Genomic DNA, 22,118 nt, shown 5'->3' on the forward strand with positions numbered 1-22,118 from the left:
AGCTGATATCATTAAAAAGGGAGTGAAGTTTGCAATATGTATAATAAATGTAGGATGTATTGTTCATGATTTTAATACAATTTTAATACAATTACGAAACATATCTAATACAACTTTAATACAAATGCGATATAGTTCCGTAAATTTCATCATTTTCGAGCTTCAATCCAATATTTTTCCTAAAGTCAATTCTAAACTTAACCAAACCCTCTTAAAATTGAGATAACTCCAAACGATATTTTCAACTATTTGTAGGAACAACCTATCAATACTAATCGCAAACGAAAGAGAAGTCAACGATTCGTAGACTGAATAAAACTTGTATCAATAATTAATTAGACAAGTAATCTAATTGTAGCAAATGAAGAAACATAATAAACTGTCAAATGAATTAAACTTGAATAAAAAATGTATTACACACATATTAAAGTTGAATTAGAAGCGAATTAAACATGAATGCAAAACGTAGCAAACGAAAGAGCATTATGTGATTTGTAAACTGAATAAAACTTGCTTCAATAATGAATTAAAGAAGTAATTCAATCATAACAAATCAACCAATAAACTGCAAAATGAATTAACCTGTATTAAAAGTGCATACACAAATATTAAAGTTGAATTAAGCATGGATAAAAAATGTAACTAATGAAACACCAGAGAAAGATCTATAAAGTGAATTAAATTTATATCAATAATGAATTAAACACGTAATCTAACAGTAACAAATAATAAACTACAAAATGAATTAAATTTGCATTAAAAATGAATTATACAATATTAAAGTTGAATTAGAAGAGAAAATTAACAATAAATGAAAAACGTAACTAACGAAAGACAAGACAATAATCTATAGACTGAATTAAACTTGTATTATTCATGAATAAAACATGTACTATATGTGTGTTATAAATTATTTTAGTTTGTATCACTAAGAACATGAGTGATGTTTGCAATATGTATTACAAATGTATTATGCATATGTTATAAATGTATTACAAGTGTGTTAATTAAATTATTTTGGTTGATATCACTAAAAAGGAGTGAAGTTTGTAATATGTATTATAAATGTATTGCTCGTGATTTTAATACAATTATGAAATATATCTAATACAACTTTAATACAATCGCAATACCGTTCCATAAACTTCACCTTTTTCGAGTTTTAATCTAATATTTCTCCTAAAATCAATTATAAACTTAACCAAACCCTCTTAAAATTGGGATATAAACTCCAAACGGCATTTTCAACTATTTGTAGGAACAACCTATCCAAGCTAAGGTCTCAAGTTCAAAACCCCTTGCCAGCGAAAGCAAGAGGTTTGCCTTCTGGGTCGAGCTCATCAAACCAGGTTTGCCTAGTGTGAGTTACCTCTCCTATGTGGTTTGCGAGCTATTGCATAGGAGCGGGAATTTTACCCAAAGGGTAGCGGCTGGGGGTTTCCCTTGTCATCAAAAAAAAAAAAAAATTAAACACAAATTCATAAAAATCAAATAATGAATTCAAAATAAATCTTTATAATGACCATCAATGGTGAACTCTTGTTTTTATAATTTTAAAGATTTGAAATTTCTATTTGAGAACATGATATTGTACAATTTTTTTATTTTTCTATTCCTCTTCTCGTCGTGTTTTTGGATAAAAATAGTAAAATATGGGCAAAAACTGATTTAAAAATAGCTATTTGAATGAAAATTTTAACAAAAAAGAATTAAAAAAAAGAGGAGGAAGAGAAAGAATGACACAGAAAGAGACGACAAAGAAGAAGAAAAATAAAAAAAGAAGAGGAGGAAGAGAAAAAAGGCAGAGAAAGAGGCGAAAGAAGATAAACAGTACTATTTTTTAATTCTAAAAAAATGTTATATTTAGTTAGAAAAATTATATTGCTATAGATGGTAAATATTTTTGTAATATTGCATATTTATGTGATTTACCCTATAATATATATATTAAAAAATGATAACTAATGATTTGCATAATAAAATGTCAATATTACAACCTTACACTAATATAAAGTACAACTACAGAAAATAAGATTTTATAATTAATTAAATAGGTTAGAAACTTGAGAGAAGGCGACAACAAATAATTATTTTAAGAAAAGAAGGTGTAAAAGTGACAATAATCATTTCGATAATAAACATATAATTTTAGTAGATAAATAGTCATAATAGTAAAAATAATTGTGAAAAAGGATTATTTTATATGTTATAAAATTAAAAGCTCGAAAACAATAAAGTAAAAGAAAGAAGGGTCAAAAATTGGGTGTCAACACTCGTACATTCTATGTACTGATGTCAGTCGGCCTGCATCTTATGACGATGCAGACACAGGTACCTCGGATCAGCATCCAGCACGTCGTTGATCCAGCTGAGCACTCCAGAGTCAGTGGTGAGCCTTTTTGCCTTCCGGAGGACTCTGTGATTTTGTGTTCCTAGTTTTGTTTTATTAGGATGTTGCGGGGTCTGTCCCAACATCAATCTCAGTGTTATAGAGGCTTCATAGACAGTCAGTCAATTGGTATTGAGTCTCTCATCTATGTATATATGTAAATATTCTATTTTGAGACACGAGTTACCTTTTTGGTCAGATTTTTATCAGTTAGGTTGCTTTTATGACTTTCCATTGCATTGAGTTTTCTGTTGAGTTTTCCGCTGAGTTAAGAAAGCCAGGCCAAGGGTTCGCTTGGGGGCCAGAAATGGTCTTCGAGTGCCGGCCACGTTCAGGGTGTAGGCTCAGGGCGTGACAAACTTGGTATCAGAGCACAGAGTTCAAGAGTCCTAGGGAGTCTATGAAGCTGTGTCTATAGAGTCCTAGTTATCGGTGTGAAGCGCGTCATATCTATAATTGGGAGGCTAAGACACTTAGGAATATTTCTCATTTCTTTCACACTCATCTCGTGCGTTAGAGTTGATCTCTAAAAAGTTTCTTTCTAATCTGTGCTTGCGCGTGTTTTCAGATAATCATGCCTCCACGAAGAGTTGGCAGAGGGCGTCTTCCTAGACGTTATGTTGCGGAGCAAGAGTTACCTTATGCCCCGGGAGTGCAACCATAAGAGGAAGTTTCTAATGCCGAGTTCAGAGAGGCAATTAGAATTCTGAGTCAAGTTGTAACTAATCAGATTGGTCAGCAGAGGGGAGCTCGACATGAAGGAGCTGACACTGCAAGGATTCGTGAGTTCTTGAGGATGAATCCTCCGAGTTTCATGGGTTCGAGCACTACTGAGGATCCAGAAAACTTCATTAATGAGTTGAAGAAGACTTTTGATGTGATGCATGTGGCAGATACTGAGCGAGTTGAACTAGCTGCGTATCAATTGAAGGATATTGCTAGAACTTGGTTCGACCAGTGAAAAGGGACCCGTATCAATTTAACGGGTCATTCTTTTTAGATAATCACGTAAGTTAAGCTAGTGGATCCACTAAGTTAAGTAATGTCCTATATCACGACAAGGTATAAGATGGTCCTTGGGCAACGTGAGGTAAAACGTTGTATCATCACTAGGGCTCATAGTGGTGGTTGTCGGTTAAAGAATCTTCCACTAAAGTTATAGTACTTTTATATAAGTAAAGTTGAGTTTGTTATTGCTTTAATCATTAACGAACTAAGTTGTTTAAATTGTTTTAAAAGCTTTATATATATTGCATGTGTCTTATTGCTTTATATTGAGTTTGGTTATTCATGAGTCAAGCAGAGCCAAGGTAAGAGTTCCTTTGTATTCCTTTCAAGCTTTAGTTGTTGTTTAGCTTTCCCGCTCGCATACTCGTACATTCTATGTACTGATGCCAGTCGGCCTGCATCTTATGACGATGCAGACACAGGTACCCCGGATCAACATCCAGCACGCCGTTGATCCAGCTGAGCACTCCAGAATCAGTAGTGAGCCTCCTTGCCTTCCGGAGGACTCTGTGATTTTGTATTCCTAGTTTTGTTTTATTAGGATGTTGCGGGGTCTGTCTCAACATCCATCTCAGTGTTATAGAGGTTTCATAGACAGACAGTCAGTCAGTTAGTTTTGAGTCTCTCATCTATGTATACATGTAAATATTCTATTTTCTCAAGGATTTGTGGAGCAGATTGAGATGAAAAGTGCAGAAGAAGTAGTGGATGAGTTAATTTCCAGTAGTTTGGTAATACCTTTCGATAATTCTATTTGCAAAATTCATGATCTTGTGCATGACTTTTGTTATATAAAATCTAGAAAGGAAAAGCTGCTTCACTTCATAGAAGGTTTAGAAGCTCCGTCTTCCTCTTCTTCTTCTTCGGATCTTATGCCACGTGGAATTATCATTCGTTTTGATGGATTTACAATTCGTTTGAATGGAAATTTTGCGGTGTTTAATCCAAAAAAGAAGAATCCTTATGTTAAACACCTCCTCTCTCTGAAGGTGTATGATGGGATTAAGGATTGTCTTTCCTACAAGAGTCACCTAAAACACTTGAGGCTTCTCAAAAGTTTGGATTTGAAGGGCATAAGATTGAAAAATTCTTTGCTGAATGAAATCGGTATGCTCGTTCATTTGAAGTACTTAATCATTCAGACTCGGTCTGACACTCTCCCTCGGTCATTTTCAAACCTCTGCAATCTAGAAACTCTGGTGGTGGATCACTGGGAGAGATCACACATGTTACTATCGCCTTGGTTTTGGAGTCTTGCAAAGCTACGAGATGTACGGATGACTTGGGGTGCTTTCTTTTATCCGGACACCACTGTGTTAGATGAGGATTTAAGGTTAGAAAATTTGAGAACATTATATAAGCTCTACCTTCCTGGTTCAGAAGACACAGAGGATATTTTCAAATGGTTTCCTAATGTTCAAATCCTTGAAGTCTGTATCAAACAACTACCATATTGTTCAGCAGAGAAGATTTGTTTTCCAAGATTGGATGTCCTTAACGAACTTGAAGAACTCCATTTATATTCTATTGGGAATCCATTCCATGAATATACACATGGCTTCCCTTTGAGATTGAAGAAAATGAGGTTGGAATGGCTCTCTTTGACATCCGATACACTTTCAAGAATTGGTAGACTACCCAACCTTCAAGAACTAATTCTAGAAGAAACAATCATCGAGGAGGGGAAAGAATGGAACATGGAAGATCTCACCTTCCAGAAATTCAAATCTCTAAAATTGGATAGAGTAGAATTTTCTGAATGGCAGGTTGATGCAGAGAAATCCTTTCCCGTGCTCGAGAAACTACATATAAGTTTTTGTAAAAAGCTTATGGAGATCCCAGACAGTTTTGGAGATATTGCGTCATTAGAGCTTATCGATGTATGGTACTGCCCTCAGCTTAGAGAGTCGTCTATCAATATTAAGGAATATGTTAAAGAAATGACCGGAGAAGACAAGCTTGAGGTAGACTTCTATGGTTGAGGTATGCTTCATTAACAGATTAACTTAATTACTTTTACAAATGATATATGTTTTCCAATATTAGTTTTAACTTATACAATATATGTTCTTTGCAGATCAGATCAGATCAGATCGAGCTAGCGCATACAAATTCTCAAGACATGTATGCCTTCTTCCAACATTAATAACCGTTTATCAAGTATAAACAGTGCTTGCTATCATCACTTGTGTTCTTTATTATAACGGATGAGATATTATATGCGTGCTTGCTTTTCATTACTATGTATTAGTTGTAATCTACAAACCATTATTTAGCCCATCTTGACTTGGGACATGATTGAGCAACGACACATTGATTCAGTCCATTCTGACCCATCCAAATTTTGTCCAAACCGTTCATCTGTCACCTCTAGATATGACTAATAATGTTTTTCAAAGAAGTGTAAGTTCCATATATGGCAACTGAAGAACCAAAAATCAAAATTATCCCAATAAACACAACTTCCAAATATGAAGGCTTCTTGATCTTGAGGTAGCATAGGCATGGTAACAATATCGACACGGTAACGCCCAAAAGCACGTCTGTAAATGTCATGACATATCCAAAAAATGGAACGGTTAACGCCACAATGATTGTGTTGATGGCCAAAAATGTTCTGATGAAGTAGCTCACGATAAATTTACTCTTTCGTAAAGGTAATTTATCTTCAATAATAGCCATTACAGTTGGAGAGACTACAAGAGCATACTTTGTTATTCTAACGAGTGTCGTATATATCGCGATTTTCAAACTAATTTTCCCGGTAGGGAGTTTAATGTTATTTGTGACATTAAATTTTGTCCATACATTAAGTACCCCATAGTTGTCATTGATCCATAGGTAACTGTGCTTAATATAAAAGCACACAAATAAAACTTGTTTGACAAAAATGAAAAAAAAAAAGATTTTCGTTATATACATGCTATTTTTGTGATTTTTTTAATTTACAAGATCAATCTAACTCGTGTGTTCTTATAAATTCAACTATAGCAGATGATTTTGTGAATATACACAAAGATTAAATCATCGATTCTTATAAGTTATTAGTTCTTGGAACGTGCCTTGTATGTTTGACCTTATTAATGTAAATAATTTATATAGGCCTAACTCTTGTTGATTAAAAATTGCTCAATATTGTTTGAAGTACTTCTATCTGTGTTTTTGTGCATATAAAATAAACTCTTTTTTTTTCCTTTTCTTTGTTTGCAATTTTTTTATTTTAATTCTAAACATCGGTATTGGAGGTTCTTTAAAGTGATAGTTTCTTGAAGTGTATCCAAGGGAGTTCTATCATTTTTCATTAGTACATAATTGTTTTGCAAATGCTAATGATATATATATATGTTTTTTTAGTTACGATAGCACAAAGTTGGGCCCGTGCCTGCATGGGCTTGTACTATCTAATAATTAATTATGTGAATGAAAAAAATAATTAAATATTATATGCAACATACCAATGATTTGTTATCTTCCCCATTTGTTTGTCCTTCATTTTCTTTTCCTCTTTCCATTCTCACTAATCAAGCCAAAGTAGTTCAAAAAAAAAATTCTTCCATCAAACTAAGAACGAAGGAAAATTAATGGTGTAATTAGAATCTTTTTCTTTTCCAGTAGAGAGTTGTAAAGTTATTAAAATAAGCCCACTAATAATGTCTCACTAGGTGGGGTTCCTATTTAGTCATTTGCACTTTTGAATAATTTTTTTCGAGGAGGATAAATTTATATTTTCGTATCATAATATTTTATAAATTATATCGAGATATGATTTAAATTGCTAAAAACTTATATCTTGTTAGGTATAAATTTGATTGTTAAAAGACAAAAGTTAAAGACTAGCCCATTTAAAAGTCAAAACATGCAATTTTATGATTCCTATTTGGTTTGAGCAGTGAGGTGTTACTCCCTCTGTTTCAAAATAAGTGATGTTTTAGAATGTCACTTGTGAAACTTGTTTCTCCTGCTTTTATTAGAAAAGTCATTTTCCTTATTTTTATAAATAAAAAACTCATTTTTCTAAATAAAAAAATTGACCAATCATATTGTAAAAAATTGATATATTTCAAAAAAAATTGTGTATGAGAAGTGCTTAAAGGAATTGAGAATTGGAGTATTATTGGTACTACTAGAAAGAAGAAATAATTAGACAATGTCAAAAGACAATTCACAGGACCACTTTAGACTAGTCATTTTTTAATATTTTCTTTTTAGTCTCATGGTCAAAAGTTACACATTATCATCTTATATTTGTTTAATCAAAGGGAAAAAGACACAAGATATCCATATAGTTGCATGAAAAGTCATTTACACATTAATACAAAATGATTATCTGGACACCTTTTAAAATTGATGTGTCGTGCAATAAGCCTCAGGAGGATGAGTTGAGACAGCTTAATGACTTTTTTTTTAGAAAAAAAAATAAATTATACCCTTTTTCTACTTTCAATACACCTCATCATCATCCTCATCCGCGTAGCCCCACACACCCACCACTCAACTCTCACATCTTATACATAAATATTTTTAGAATAATATTTTGTTTCCCAAAAAGAACATCCAGTTGGAATCAGATAGGGAAGTTTACAAACCCAAAGAAAACAGAATTTTCTTATAGGTAATCTCAAAACAAGTGGAGTGTAAAATATTATATTTTTCACAACTGATTACAGAGACTTGAAGATGATAATTAATTTACAAAGACTAAGATGATAATGTGTACTACTGCCTCCACCCTGGGATTGTATTCGGATTTCGAGAGTTATATGAGTTGCTTTTTTAAAATTTAATTTTTTTTCATATATTTTTTAAATTATTAATTTATTATAATATTTTTTATGTAATTTATAAATTAAAAGGTCAAATATTTGAAAATAAAAAAAGTGCTATGCGATATCATGTTCAGAAATAATAATTTATATAAGGGAATATAAATTATTTTCTCCGTCCACTTTTAATTGTTATGATTTCTATTTTTAGAGTCAAATAACTTTGACTAACATTTTATGATGTATTTTTTTTATCATATTAATATGCAAAAAATTGATTTTCGAAAAACGCAATATAACAATTAAATGTGGACGGAGGGAGTACTAGAGTAATTTTTTAAGTCTTCTTTGGCATTTCAAGTTTGTCTTTGGCAAAGTAATTATTTCAACTGCTTTTGTCCTATTTTGTCAACTTCAAGGTATGATTATTGAAGAATATTTGGGTGGTAATACTTTCTTGTGGTAATACTTTCTTCTTTACATATTAATATTTTCTAGACATTTTAGGTGTTAATCAGAGACTAATAGTAGAGTAATTGTTCAGATTTTGAGAATTGCATACATGGAAATAGGAAAAGAAAATGAAGGAGAAATGGAGAAATTAGCAAGCAACTCATTGGTATGTTCTTGTACCTCGATTAGGATATTGTTTTGTTACTATCTGCTATTTTGTTATTTTCTGTTGTTTCTTGTATCTTCGTTACTTCCTTTTTGGGATTGCATACTTAAGATGATTTTTCTTGAGCCTAGATCTATCAGAAACAGTTTATGTACCTTTGAGGTAGGGGTAAGGTTTGGATACGCTCTACCCTCTCTAGATCCTACTTTGTGGGATTATACTGAATATGTTGTTGACTTCTTCTTCTTGTTGTCACGACCCAAAAATGGACGTGATGGCACTCGTCTTAACCCACCAAGACAAGTCAGCCTAAAACTCAACCATTACAATAAAATGCGGATTTTTTTTTATAATAAACTCAAATATATCCCCAAAATCTGGTTGTCACGTATACAAACCTCTAAAGTATTACAATTGAATCAAAAGAAAAATACAAGTCTCATATGACATTGTTTCTAGAGTAGAACAAGATCATAAACAGGAGTAAGAAGGATCGCTGAGAAGACAAACAACTACCTCACAAATCTCCCAGAAGCCTTGGAAAAGAAGAGAATGACAAGTACTACAAAAATCCAGGCTCGTAACCTACAAAAATTTGTAGAAGCAAGGGGTGAGTACCAAATCACACGGTACTCAGCAAGTAAACCTCTAAACACGAGCTAAGGGGATAGAATACAAGTACTCCTTACACCCCAACCGAACCTTCACAACTACAATCTGTATAAAACCAGCCCAACCTAACAGTTCACAATTTACAAGCACATATCTCAACAACAACATTCTAACAATGGCATATCTTCAACAACAAGCTCAATATTCATCAGTCACAAGTTCCATAGAAAGGCACTCACAAGATCAGCAACACACAAGATCAAGTTTACCAAAAATAAAAAAGTGCAATGCAATGTCAAGTATAGTGATGCATGTCTGACCTAATGATACACACTCGCTGTCTCTCAGTCCGGGACCCATGGGGGACATATCTGTCTATGCATCCATTGCGGCGCGCGATACGACCCTCGATAATAGTAACATCGCGGCGCGCGATACGTCCCTCGAAATATAGTATCCGTCGCGGCGCGCGACACGTCCCTCGAAATATAGTATCCATCGCGGCGCGCGATACGTCCCTCGAAATGGTACATCCTCTTTATTTTCTTATTATTTCTCAATGCACATAACACTTGTCACAACCATGTCTCAGAACAATGCAAATGACATGTTCACACAAATAATAAAGAGATGACCATTTTCATAACATTGCACAATTCACAACAACACAATCAGGATACAACATCAACAATGATTCAACAAACCTTTCAAACAATTCTCAACACATCACACAAACAATTGATCACATTGCCTTTTATTATCCCTTTCTCATCATTAGAATTAATCAATGTGGACAAGTCAACCCATCATCAAGTCTCATTACCCTAAACACATATTACAAGGAAATACATGAATTCCATACACTTAACAAGGGTTTAGAAATCCACTTGCCTCAAATAGTTGAACAATGACTCCAGAACTTGAGCCCTCCTCTTTCGGTTGACTTCCAAATCATTACAATCTATTTAAATAAATAACCACAATAAGATTTTGGAACTAACAATACCTATGTTACCAGACCCAAAAACTCACCCAAATTTATAATTAAGTTCTTAATCTTGATGCCAATTAACATGTCAACTATCATACTTCCCAAGTTTCAAGTCTAGCGTTAAGTTTCAATTTCTCCAATATCATAAATCCAATGGTCTCCATGTAGTACAATATACCTACTATTTAGTTACATAAACCAATTTACCAAAACTTAAATCACCACGTAATGACTATAAGAAATACAAAATCTAAACCAAATTCGTCATATGTAACTTGGAGCACGAAAAGAATGAAAAACCTTACTACTAAGAACTCAACACCAACAGCACATTGGAATCCAAAATTACTACCAATTCATCATTTTTTTCCCAATGATTAAGCCATCATTACCTTAATTAGTGACCTTATAAATCAACCTCCACCACTACAAGTTGTCCCATAAACTTTTAAACACAAAATTGCATTAAATTTCAACTTTCATTCCTTTACACCAATAATATACAACTAATAATGGAACAAAGCCTAGGTTGGAAAACAAATATTTCTCAATTTATAAAAATAAACCTAAAAATCGATAACCTTAACAATGGAACTACACAGAAAGCAATTTTGCAAGTCTTACTTTGCCAATGATAAATTTTTCCTAACTGACAACTATTTCACCACTAACTTGTCAACAAAATCCTTAAGGACCCACGTGGTGTTAACAACTAACAACAGCAAATTGAAATATTCAATTTTGCTTCTACACCCATCTATAAAATCTCTATCCTCCAAGTAACACATACCATACAATATTATTAAAGAATGCCCACCCAATACACAACATGTATAAAACTAAATTGGAACTTAATTAAGTTTTACCTGCAGTCCTTTTCCGCCAATTCTCGTCGACGGCGCTATGCCTTGCAAGCGGTTAGAGGTATGACCAAATAATATTAACCCTCTCCCTTTAATTATTATTATTTTTACATGGGTCAAGTGATATAGGCAAATAATTAAATTATGAATTTGTCCCATTAAACAATTAAAATAAATTATTTAAGATTACTCATAAATTAATAACCATAGTTAAATGAATAGTTTAAAATTCTCAAACCAACTTCACCGACTGATTAGAAATAATTTGGGGCAACTATCGGGAGGGATAAAACGGTAATTTTATGGAATTTCTAAACAAACATTTTTGAGGTCATTACATTATCCACCACTAAAAATCATGATTTTATTAAAGAACTGCTCTTTGAGTTCTCATAGCAGTACTTTTATCTGTTTCATTTGTTGTTGTTGTTGATAAAGTAAGATGAGAATTGCCGAATATGCGGCTGTTGCTTACTAGTATGTTTTATTTGAAACAAAAGTAGGGGTAAGGTCTGCGTACACACCACCTCCCTAGATATATATGTTGTTGTCGTTATGTTTAAGTCAAGTACAGGACAAACATTTAGCTTATGCAGTAGGCTATTTTAAAGAAGGCCCTTTACGTTTATGTTTACTTTATCATGGTGAATTTGTGGCACTGAAGATTTGATACACATTTGGTCTATTAGCAGGTATCATCTGCTGTACTTCGCGAGGACATTGCCGATCTTATGGTTTCACTGGAAGTTATGCACATATGTTGTACAAATTTGAAAGGTTCAAAGTCGGAAGAAGTTGGACTTGTCATCAAGCAGCTCCTACAAGCCTCTGCGGACATTCTTAGAGAATCTCTGATTCATCTACAAGAGCACATGGTTATTAATGTTGTTACTCCTAGCGCTTCAACGTGTAACTTTCATGTCATGATAGAGTTCCTATTGATTATTCTTACTGATGTGCCCAAGGACGTTATTCATCATGACAAATTGTTTGTCCTCTTGGCACGTGTAAGAGAACTTACCAAGGAGGTATTCGTTCTTGTTCGCAACTTAGAAGAGAATATGAATGAAGCAAGTGATGCAAATCTAAACTTGCTGGAAAATATTGAACTCCTCAAGGAAGATCTCAAGAATGATTTCTTAAAAGCCCGTGCAGACTTGTCTCAGCTTCGCTTCCCCATGAGTGATGGACCGCTCTTCATGACTCTTCTACTCACAAACTTAAAAGACTTGGTCAATTCCAATGCTTCTTCAGTTGCTTTGATAACAAAAGAAATTAAGCAGGTGAAAGAAGACCTGGAAATCATAAGATCGTTGTTCGGGTATGTTGAGCAAGAGTTGCATAGAGATCTTTGGACTCGTGTTGTAGATGTGGCATATGAGGCGGAACATGCCATTCATTCAATTCTTGCCCGAGATCATGGTCTATTACAGCTCATCTTCATACTTCCTGATACCGTAGAAAAGATCAGGCTTGTCAAAAAAGAGGTACAAGAGAAGATCCCCAAGAGCAGCGGTATTATTGTTGCAAACGCTCCCAACAAGCTGGTTGAAAGAAACTCATCTAGTACAGTTGGTAAAATATTTGTAGGTTTTGAGGAGGAGACAAAGTGGATAATTAGGAAGCTCACCAGCGGACCAGATGAGATAGATGTCATTTCCATAGTTGGCATGCCAGGGATTGGAAAAACTACTTTGGCTTTCAGAGTGTATAATGATGAGTCCGTTGTTGATCATTTCGACATTTGTGCTTGGTGCACAGTCGACCAGGAACGTAATGAGAAAAAGTTGTTGCAGAAAATTTTCAATCAAGTTATTGGTTTGAAAGAAAGATTCAGTAAGGATGTTGACGTTGCTGATAAGGTGCGGAAACGACTATGTGGAAAGCGGTATCTTATTGTCTTGGATGACATGTGGGATACTGCAACATTGGATGAGCTAACAAGACCTTTTCCTGAATTTCGGAAAGGAAGCAGAGTGATTTTAACAAGTCGGAAAAAGGAAGTGGCTTTGCATGGAAAATGCCACAGTGATCCTCTTTATCTTAGATTGCTAAGATCAGAAGAAAGTTGGGAGTTATTAGAGAAAAGGGTATTCAGAGAAGAGTGTTGCCCTGATGAACTAAAGGATGTCGGAAAAAAGATAGCCCGAAATTGTGATGGGCTTCCTTTAGTACTTGATCTAATCGGTGGAGTCATTTCAATGATGGAAAAGAAAGAGGCTTTGTGGGTTGAAGTTCTGAATAATTTGAGTTCCTTTATTTTTAAGGATGAAGAGGAAGTGGTGAAAGTTATACAATTAAGTTATGACCATTTGTCAGATCACGTAAAGCCAAGTTTGGTTTGCCTTGCAACTTATCCAAAGGACGAAGATATGAGGATCTCTGAGTTGAAAGATTTGTGGATTTCTCAAGGACTTGTGGAGCAGATTGAGATGAAAAGTGCAGAAGAAGTAGTGGAGATTTATGTGGATGAGTTAATTTCCAGTAGTTTGGTAATACCTTTCGATAATTCTATTTTCAAAATTCATGATCTTGTGCATGACTTTTGTTATATAAAATCTAGAAAGGAAAAGTTGATTCACTTCATAGGAGGTACAAAAGCTCTGTCTTCCTCTTCTTCTTCTTCGGATCTTATGCCACGTGGAATTATCATTCAATTTAGTAAATATACATCTCTCTTTGAGTTGGATAGAAATTTTGTGGTGTTTAATCCAGAAAAGAAGAATCCTTATGTTAAACACCTCCTCTCTCTGAAGGTGTATCATGGGATTAAGGATAGTTTTTCCTCTATCATTCACCTAAAACACTTGAGGCTTCTTAAAAGTTTGGATTTGTATGGCATAACATTGACAGATTCTTTGCTGAATGAAATCGGTATGCTCGTTCATTTGAAGTACTTAATCATTCAGACGAAGGCAAAATCTCTCCCTCCATCATTTTCAAACCTCTGCAATCTAGAAACTCTGGTGGTGGAAAACCTGAGGGGATCATACATGGTACTATCGCCTTGTTTTTGGAGTCTAGCAAAGCTACGAGATGTGCAGATGAAGTGTTGTGCTCTCTTTGATCCAACTGTGTTAGACGAGGACTCAAGGTTAGAAAATTTGAGAACATTATATAAGCTCCACCTTCCCGGTTTAGAAGACAAGGAGGATATTATTTTCAAAAGGTTTCCTAATCTTCAAAACCTTGAAGTCTGTATCGGACAACTAGAAGATTGTTCAGCAGAGAAGATTTGTTTTCCAAGATTGGATGTCCTTAACGAACTTGAACAACTCAGTTTATCTGCTTCTTGGGGTTCATTCAGTGAATACACACATGGCTTCCCTTTGAGCTTGAAGAAAATGAGGTTGCAATGGCTCTCTCTGACATCCGATACACTTTCAAGAATTGGTAGACTACCCAACCTTCAAGAACTAATTCTAGAAGACACAATCATCGAGGAGGGGAAAGAATGGAACATGGAAGATGTCATCTTCAAGAATCTCAAATCTCTAAATTTGCATAGAGTAGAATTTTCTGAATGGCAGGTTGATGCAGAGAAATCCTTTCCCGTGCTCGAGAAACTAGATATAAGTAGATGTGATAAGCTTATGGACATCCCAGACAGTTTTGGAGATATTGCGTCATTAGAGCTTATCAAAGTACGGTTCTGCCCTCAGCTTATAGAGTCTACTATCAATATTAAGGAATATGTTGAAGAAATGACTGGAGAAGACAAGCTTGAGGTAGACTTCTATGGTTGAGGTATGCTTCATTAACAGATTAACTTAATTACTTTTACAAATGTTATGTGTTTTCCAATATTACTTTTAACTGTATGCCTTCTTCCAACATTAATAATTGTTTAACTTATGGCTCTGAGAGTAGTAAACTTCTGTTTTACTTTTTTGGACTGTCAAGTTTACAAATTCGATGAATCAGATGTCTCTCGAGTTAATTCCAAGCTAGCTAATCTACTTGTGGAGGTTATTCCTGTTGAACTGGAGATTATGCACATATGTTGTACAAATTTAAAAGGTTCAAAGTCGGAAGAAGTTGGACGTTTCATCAAGCAGCTCCTAGAAGCCTCTCCGGACATTCTTGGAGAATCTCTGATTCATCTACAAGAGCACATGGTTAATGCTATTACTCCTAGCGCTTCTACGTGTAACATTCATGTCATGATAGAGTTCCTATTGATTATTCTTACTGATGGGCTCAAGGACGTTATTCGTCATGACAAATTGTTTGTTCTCTTGGCACGTGTTAGAGAACTTACCAAGGAGGTATTCATTCTTGTTCGTAAATTAGAAAAGAATATGAATGAAGCAAGTGATGCAAATCTAAACTTGCTGGAAAATATTGAACTCCTCCAGGAAGATCTCAAGAATGTTTTCTTGAAAGCCGTGTAGGCTCATCTCGGGTCTGCTTCCCCATGAGTGATGGACCGCTCTTCATACTCTTCTACTCACAAACTTAAAAGGCTTGGTCAATTCCAATGCTTATTCAGTTTCTTTGATAAAAGAAGAAATTAAGTAGGTGAAAGAAGACCTGGAAATCATAAGATCGTTTTTCGGATATGTTGAGCAAGAGGGTCAATTCTTGCCCGAGATCATGGTCTATTGCAGCTTATCTTCATACTTCCTAATACCGTAGAAAAGATCAAGCTTGTCAAAAAAGAGGTACAAGAGAAGATCACCTAGAGCAGCGGTATTATTGTTGCAAACTCTCCCAACAAGCCAGTTAAAAGAAACTCATCGAGTACAGTTGGTAAAATATTTGTAGGTTTTGAGGAGGAGACAAAGTGGATGATTAGGAAGCTCACCAGTGGACCAGCTAAGATAGATGTCATTTCCATAGTCGGCATGCCAGGGCTTGGAAAAACTACTATGGCTTACAAAGTGTATAATGATAAGTCCATTGTTGATCAATTCGATGTTTGTGCTTGGTGCACAGTCGACCAGGAATGTAATGACAAAAAGTTGTTGCAGAAAATTTTCAATCAAGTTATTGGTTTGAAAGAACGATTCAATGAGGATCATGACATAGATGATGACATTGCTGATAAGCTGTGGAGACAACTATTTGGAAAACGGTACCTTATTGTCTTGGATGACATGTGGGATACTGCAACATTTGATGAGCTAACAAGACCTTTTCCTGAATTACAGAAAGGAAGCAGAGTGATTTTAACAAGTCGGAAAAAGGAAGTAGCTTGCATGGAAAATGCCACAGTGATCCTCTTTATCTTCGATTGCTAAAACCAAAAGAAAGTTGGGAGTTATTAGAGAAAAGGGTATTCGGAGAAGAACGTTCCCTGATGAACTAAAGGATGTCGGAAAAATGATAGCCCGAAAATGTGATGGGCTTCTTTTGGTACTTGATCTAATCGGTGGAGTCATTTCAAGGAAGGAAAAGAAAGAGGCTTTGTGGCTTGAAGTTCTCAATAATTTGAGTTGTTAATCTAATCGGTGGAGTCATTTCTTTGCTGAATGAAATCGGCATGCTTGTTCATTTGAAGTTGTTAATCTTTAAGACGAAGGCTAAAGCTCTCCCTCCGTCATTTTCAAACCTCTGCAATCTAGAAATTCTGGTACTATCTCCTTGTTTTTGGAGCCTTGCAAAGCTACGAGATGTGCGGCTAAAGTGTTGTGTTGTCTTTGATCCGGACATCAACGAACCAACTACCAGATTGTTCAGCAGAGAAGATTTGTTTTCCAAGATTGGATGTCCTTAACGAACTTGAACAACTCAGTTTATCTGCTTCTTGGGGTTCATTCAGTGAATACACACATGGCTTCTCTCTGACATCCGATACACTTTCAAGAATTGGTAGACTACCCAACCTTGAAGAACTAATTCTAGAAGACACAATCATCGAGGAGGGGAAAGAATGGAACATGGAAGATGTCATCTTCAAGAATCTCAAATCTCTAAATTTGCATAGAGTAGAATTTTCTGAATGGCAGGTTGATGCAGAGAAATCCTTTCCCGTGCTCGAGAAACTATATATAATTTCATGTAAAAAGCTTATGGAGATCCCAGACAGTTTTGAAGATATTGCGTCATTCGTGTTGGGTTTAGCAAGGTGTGAATGGGAAATAAAAAGAGAAAATGGAAAGTGGAAGAACCAATGAAAAAGGGGGAACCAATTTTGGAGGGAAAATGAAAAGTCATCATTGCAAAAGTGCAAATGAAAGGTCATTTTTACCATATCGGTAGAAGAAAGGAAATTCACCAATATCAGAATATAAATAAGATATTATCACCTTGGGAAATTGGCTCCTATCCTTCATGGAATTGCATATTGTTGGGAAAACAACATGACCACAATAACAAAATGTATACATACTTATTAATCCATCCCATCTCCAAATCACACCTTTTTCTTCAAATCCTATACCATCAATTGCACCAACCCAAAATATTGAAAAAACCAAAACAATTGAAGCCAAAACTCCACCAATAGAAACATAAGCCAGTAAACCTAAACTTTTCAACCATGTTGTTGGCAATATTATAATAGCAACCAATAAAACAAAAACTTCCCTTCCAAAAGATTTAACACAACTAACATGAATTTTTGCATTTGGGAATAATTTATGCAAATTGTCACCTTCTAATATTAGGAATTCAATTGCAACAAAGTATAGTTCAAGATATAAGAAAATTGATATCAAGATTCTTCCTTTGTTACCAAAAGCAAATTCACCAATATCAGGATATGTATTGATTGATGGTGAAACACTCATGCATTTTTGCAAAAGTAATCCTGTGTAACAACATATAATTGCTACTAAAAAAAGCAGCATCAAACATAACCATCCTCCTTGTGAAAGTGCATAGGGTACTGATATTATTCCAATACCTATATGATAGGAAAATGAAAAAAAATTAGCCTAAGTTTTATATATCGAGCTCGTAAATATTTATACAATCAGGTCACTTATAAGGGGATTACAGATAAATTTATCTATGTGATCATAAGCATAAGTAAGATCGATGATAGAAATAATAATAAGTAACTTGTTATAACATGTTGACCAATATACTAATAACGTAAAAAAATGTTTACTCTGTTGGTGCATATAACTTCAATTAAAGTACTATACAACAACATATTCAGTGAAATTTCATAAGTGGTGTTTGGAGAGGGTATTTGGTGTATATACGCAACCTTATTCCTACCCCATGAAGATAGAGAGGTAGTTTTCGATAGACCCTCGACTCAAGTAAAGCATAACAAAACAAGAAAGAAAAGATTATACCAGTAGCACCAACAAATAATACAATAACCGAAACAAAATAAATAACAAGTAAAACTAACCAGTATAAGAAAGTAGGAGGAGAAAATACTAATACCACTTATAAGGAAAACTAGACAACACGACTACTTTACTAACCTTTTACCTTAATTCACGACCTTCATATTCTCCTATCTTGGATCATATCTTCGATAAGCTAAGTGATAATGACTTATTTCTACTTTTGGATGTGTCTTGAAAACAACAACAAGTAATGAGATGTTTACCTGATAATGCATTAATACCATTGAAACATGGTCTAAAGAAAGAGGTTCCTTTACTAGGCTCCATAATTTGTGGAATCTGATTTTGAGTCTCAATTCTCTCCACACTATGGGATTCCATATTTTTTGAGTGTCACAATTAACATCAAAATGCTAGTTCATATATTGGGTTTTGGCAAATTTGTCTAGAATAAAAATATTCTATATATATATATGTTTTTAGTTATTAATTCAAATTAAAACTCAATAACTAAAAAGCTAGATTCTCAAACTCATAGAGAATTCTACGAAATGTTGATATGGATTGAAAAAGGATAATTCAAATAAGGCTATTATTGGAAAAAAAAAATTTATCTAATAGACTTGCACAAGTAAAAACAGATTGAATAGTTTATTAGTTCAATCAAGGAGCGGAACATACGCTACATTAAAAATGATCTTTGATGGTAATTTATTAATGGTAATAGCTTAAACGTTGCTAAATATGTATTTTTAGAAGCAATTAACATTCTTTGTAAATATGTCTAAAGTCTATAACAACATTGGTTCTAATGACTATAATATAATATTGATAAAAAACATTATCACTCTTTGTTAATTTGTATATTTATTACTGCTATTTTTATTCCGATTATTAAGGAAGACAAAGTTCTTCTAATCCTAGCATACCTTTTAATCTCTTTTATTATTTTCTTCTCTTTATTTTTCATTAGGTAATTTTCTATCAGTTGTTTTTACTATTCGACTTTTGTATTGAAACATTTAAAGCTAATATGTAAATAATAGTTATCTATGTTTTTCATTAAAATAATAACTCAATATACACATGCATACACTTACTACTTTAATTTTAAAAAAATAGTTTGCATCCATTAAAAATGTCCTTTAGAATCAAACCTCTTTTATACTAAATTAAAGTCTCAATTTGTATGGGAATTTTTTTTTGTTAATTTTGGAATATATCAATCCACACGTTTTTGCACGAATCTTTATTATAATGAGTATCTTAATATAGTACTACAATACTAAATTTTTAATTAATAATAGAATGGATTCTATCTAGTACAAAAATTAAAATATTATTTTTCATAAAGCAATTTGTTGGACATGAAACTTGACTCTGGCTCTTCCTCTTTATCAAGCAGCGTTAATTGGATATATATGAAATTTTATCGATTATTAATATCAAACTAATAGTTTTTATTGATAATGAGTTATTGATTTAGTGATTTTGGTAATAGTTTAAATTTTTCTATTACTGGATTATCAGTATTCTTAACGGTTTGAGATTTTTTTCTTAACAGATTAATCGATAACCCGATAGTAAATTAATAAATTATATTTATATCATTCGATATATAAAGTTCTTGACTTAGAGTTTAACTTTGTACTTTTATTTCTAGTTGTCTCAAACTCTCGATTATTCTACAATGTGTCAGTGTTTACATTTGGGAAAGATGCAATATTTGTCAAGTCATGTGCATGATTCGTTTGGTTTTCACCTTGTTTCTGAGTGATTTTCAATTAAAAAAATTGTCAAATCTTAATGGTTAAACCGATGACGATCAACAAACAATAGATCCGATACCAATAAGTTAATATCTTAATGGTTCTATATTAGTTTAGCATGTCTACAAATTAATAACTAAAAAATCAAATTGATAACCTTCAAAATCGAACCGACCGATATGTCGGCCCAGATTAATCAACCTGTGGTGCTAAATGTAGATTCAGAAGCAACGATTCACACAGACAAAACATTTAACAACTTTTTATCACATTAATAATTTTTCTATCTTATGCTAATTATCTTTCTCTTTGTGTTATATATAGTGCTTTCATTTAATTTACATTGAGAATATTATACCACAATATTTTAAGTTTCGACTAAAAGTCTTACAATAGGATCGATTGGTGTACAGTTGTTTTTTGTTTATTTTTTATCGGTGTTTGATACGTATTGAGGTCCCAATTAGTTCTGATTCGCATCACGTAAGATTCTTATTTCAAGAAGGTATATATAATACATAAATGAACTGATTTGGTATTCTACTATATAGGTTATAATGTGTCATGTAGGATATGTGTATCTACTTATTCAACGTTATATAAGTTTAAGTGTCTATTTATGTATATCCAGAATTGAAGATTATAAATATCAATCGAAAGCAAATCAAAATTTATGTCTATATATTATGGCTTCTTGAAATGTGAATCCAAAAGTATGATTTTTTGGAGAATGGAAAATCCACATACAGATTCTTTGTGCACTTATTTTCAAGAATCAACAAATCGACAAAGAATAATCCAAAATCTCTATTATTTTTTCTCCCAACGTGAAGGACAATGATAATATTTTTTATTTAATTTGCTGTTTGATTAAAAAAAAATCCTAAAATCTTTACTCTAAAAAAAAATTAGTCAAATGTTGACTAACACATTAGTGGTCCTAAAAAGGTGAATATTTATAGAATATGACCTTTGGATTTAATTATCTTCTACGTACAAGTAATTAATTGTTATATATATTATGTATATATAATGTTTTTATTAAATGATTATATTTATTTTATTTCTAGTTGTTTACTTCTTTGTATTTCAGAATCGGTTGATTGGGGACGAGCTCAAAGTACTCCCACATGAGAGTGACACTAAAAGTCGTGCAACTCGAAGACAATATAGAATATGACATTTGAATTTAATTGTAAACTTCTCATTTTATTTTAATCGACACATTCTAGCTGATACATGATGAGATATATAGTAATAACAATATTGGAATAATCATATTTAGATAAAATATCAGTAATGATGTTGAGTTCTCTGAATATATGTTGGACAGGTGACCCTCCAAAATCTCGATCGAGGAATGATTTTGTATTTAACAAGAATGTATGAGTATTTATCACTTACTCAGTTAAGCATAAAGCAAAACACTTATTTGGTTTGATCCATCATTTAGTAATACTTTAGGCCCAATGCTTAATTGATCAACCCAAGTTCATTTTAGGCTCAACAAGAACTTGAAAATTAAATTAGACAAAATTTCGAAAATAATGGTACTTTCTGTCTTAATTATCTTGATCACAACGACAATTTGGCTAATTATCAAATGTAGTAATAGTTTACTTTAAAAACTTGTGATACAGTAAATCAATTCGCTTTATATTTGTTGTATATGTTCACTTTATATCAGAACAAATTGATATATCGATACAAAGTGAATCGATATAACTCCAACTCTGGCTATTTTCTCATGTACGAGTCCTTTTTTTTTAATTTCTCTTTCGATATTCAGTATTCATATTGGAGTCCAATTAAATTTGAATTTTCACAATTTTGTATGATCTATTTTGGAAATGA

At 33.3% G+C, this 22,118-nt stretch overlaps 1 protein-coding gene and 2 pseudogenes across 1 annotated transcript; all 3 read left to right on the plus strand.

Moving 5' to 3' along the window:
• LOC125839379 (late blight resistance protein R1-A-like) overlaps nt 1-5,379 on the plus strand; it is a 38,042-nt pseudogene extending 32,663 nt beyond the window's left edge.
• A 6,606-nt stretch (nt 5,380-11,985) lies between these two features.
• On the plus strand, nt 11,986-14,991 carry LOC125839381 (late blight resistance protein R1-A-like). Its single transcript, XM_049518362.1, has one exon. The coding sequence runs from the start codon at nt 11,995-11,997 to the stop codon at nt 14,989-14,991; it is 2,997 nt and encodes a 998-aa protein (XP_049374319.1). The 5' UTR covers nt 11,986-11,994.
• A 185-nt stretch (nt 14,992-15,176) lies between these two features.
• Nucleotides 15,177-18,007, plus strand: LOC125839380 (late blight resistance protein R1-A-like; annotated as a pseudogene).
• The last annotated feature ends 4,111 nt before the right edge of the window (nt 18,008-22,118 follow it).

This window comes from Solanum verrucosum, unplaced genomic scaffold, assembly GCF_900185275.1.
Source record: "Solanum verrucosum unplaced genomic scaffold, falcon-dt-bn FXZP01000938.1, whole genome shotgun sequence".
In the NCBI taxonomy this organism is placed as follows: domain Eukaryota; kingdom Viridiplantae; phylum Streptophyta; class Magnoliopsida; order Solanales; family Solanaceae; genus Solanum; species Solanum verrucosum.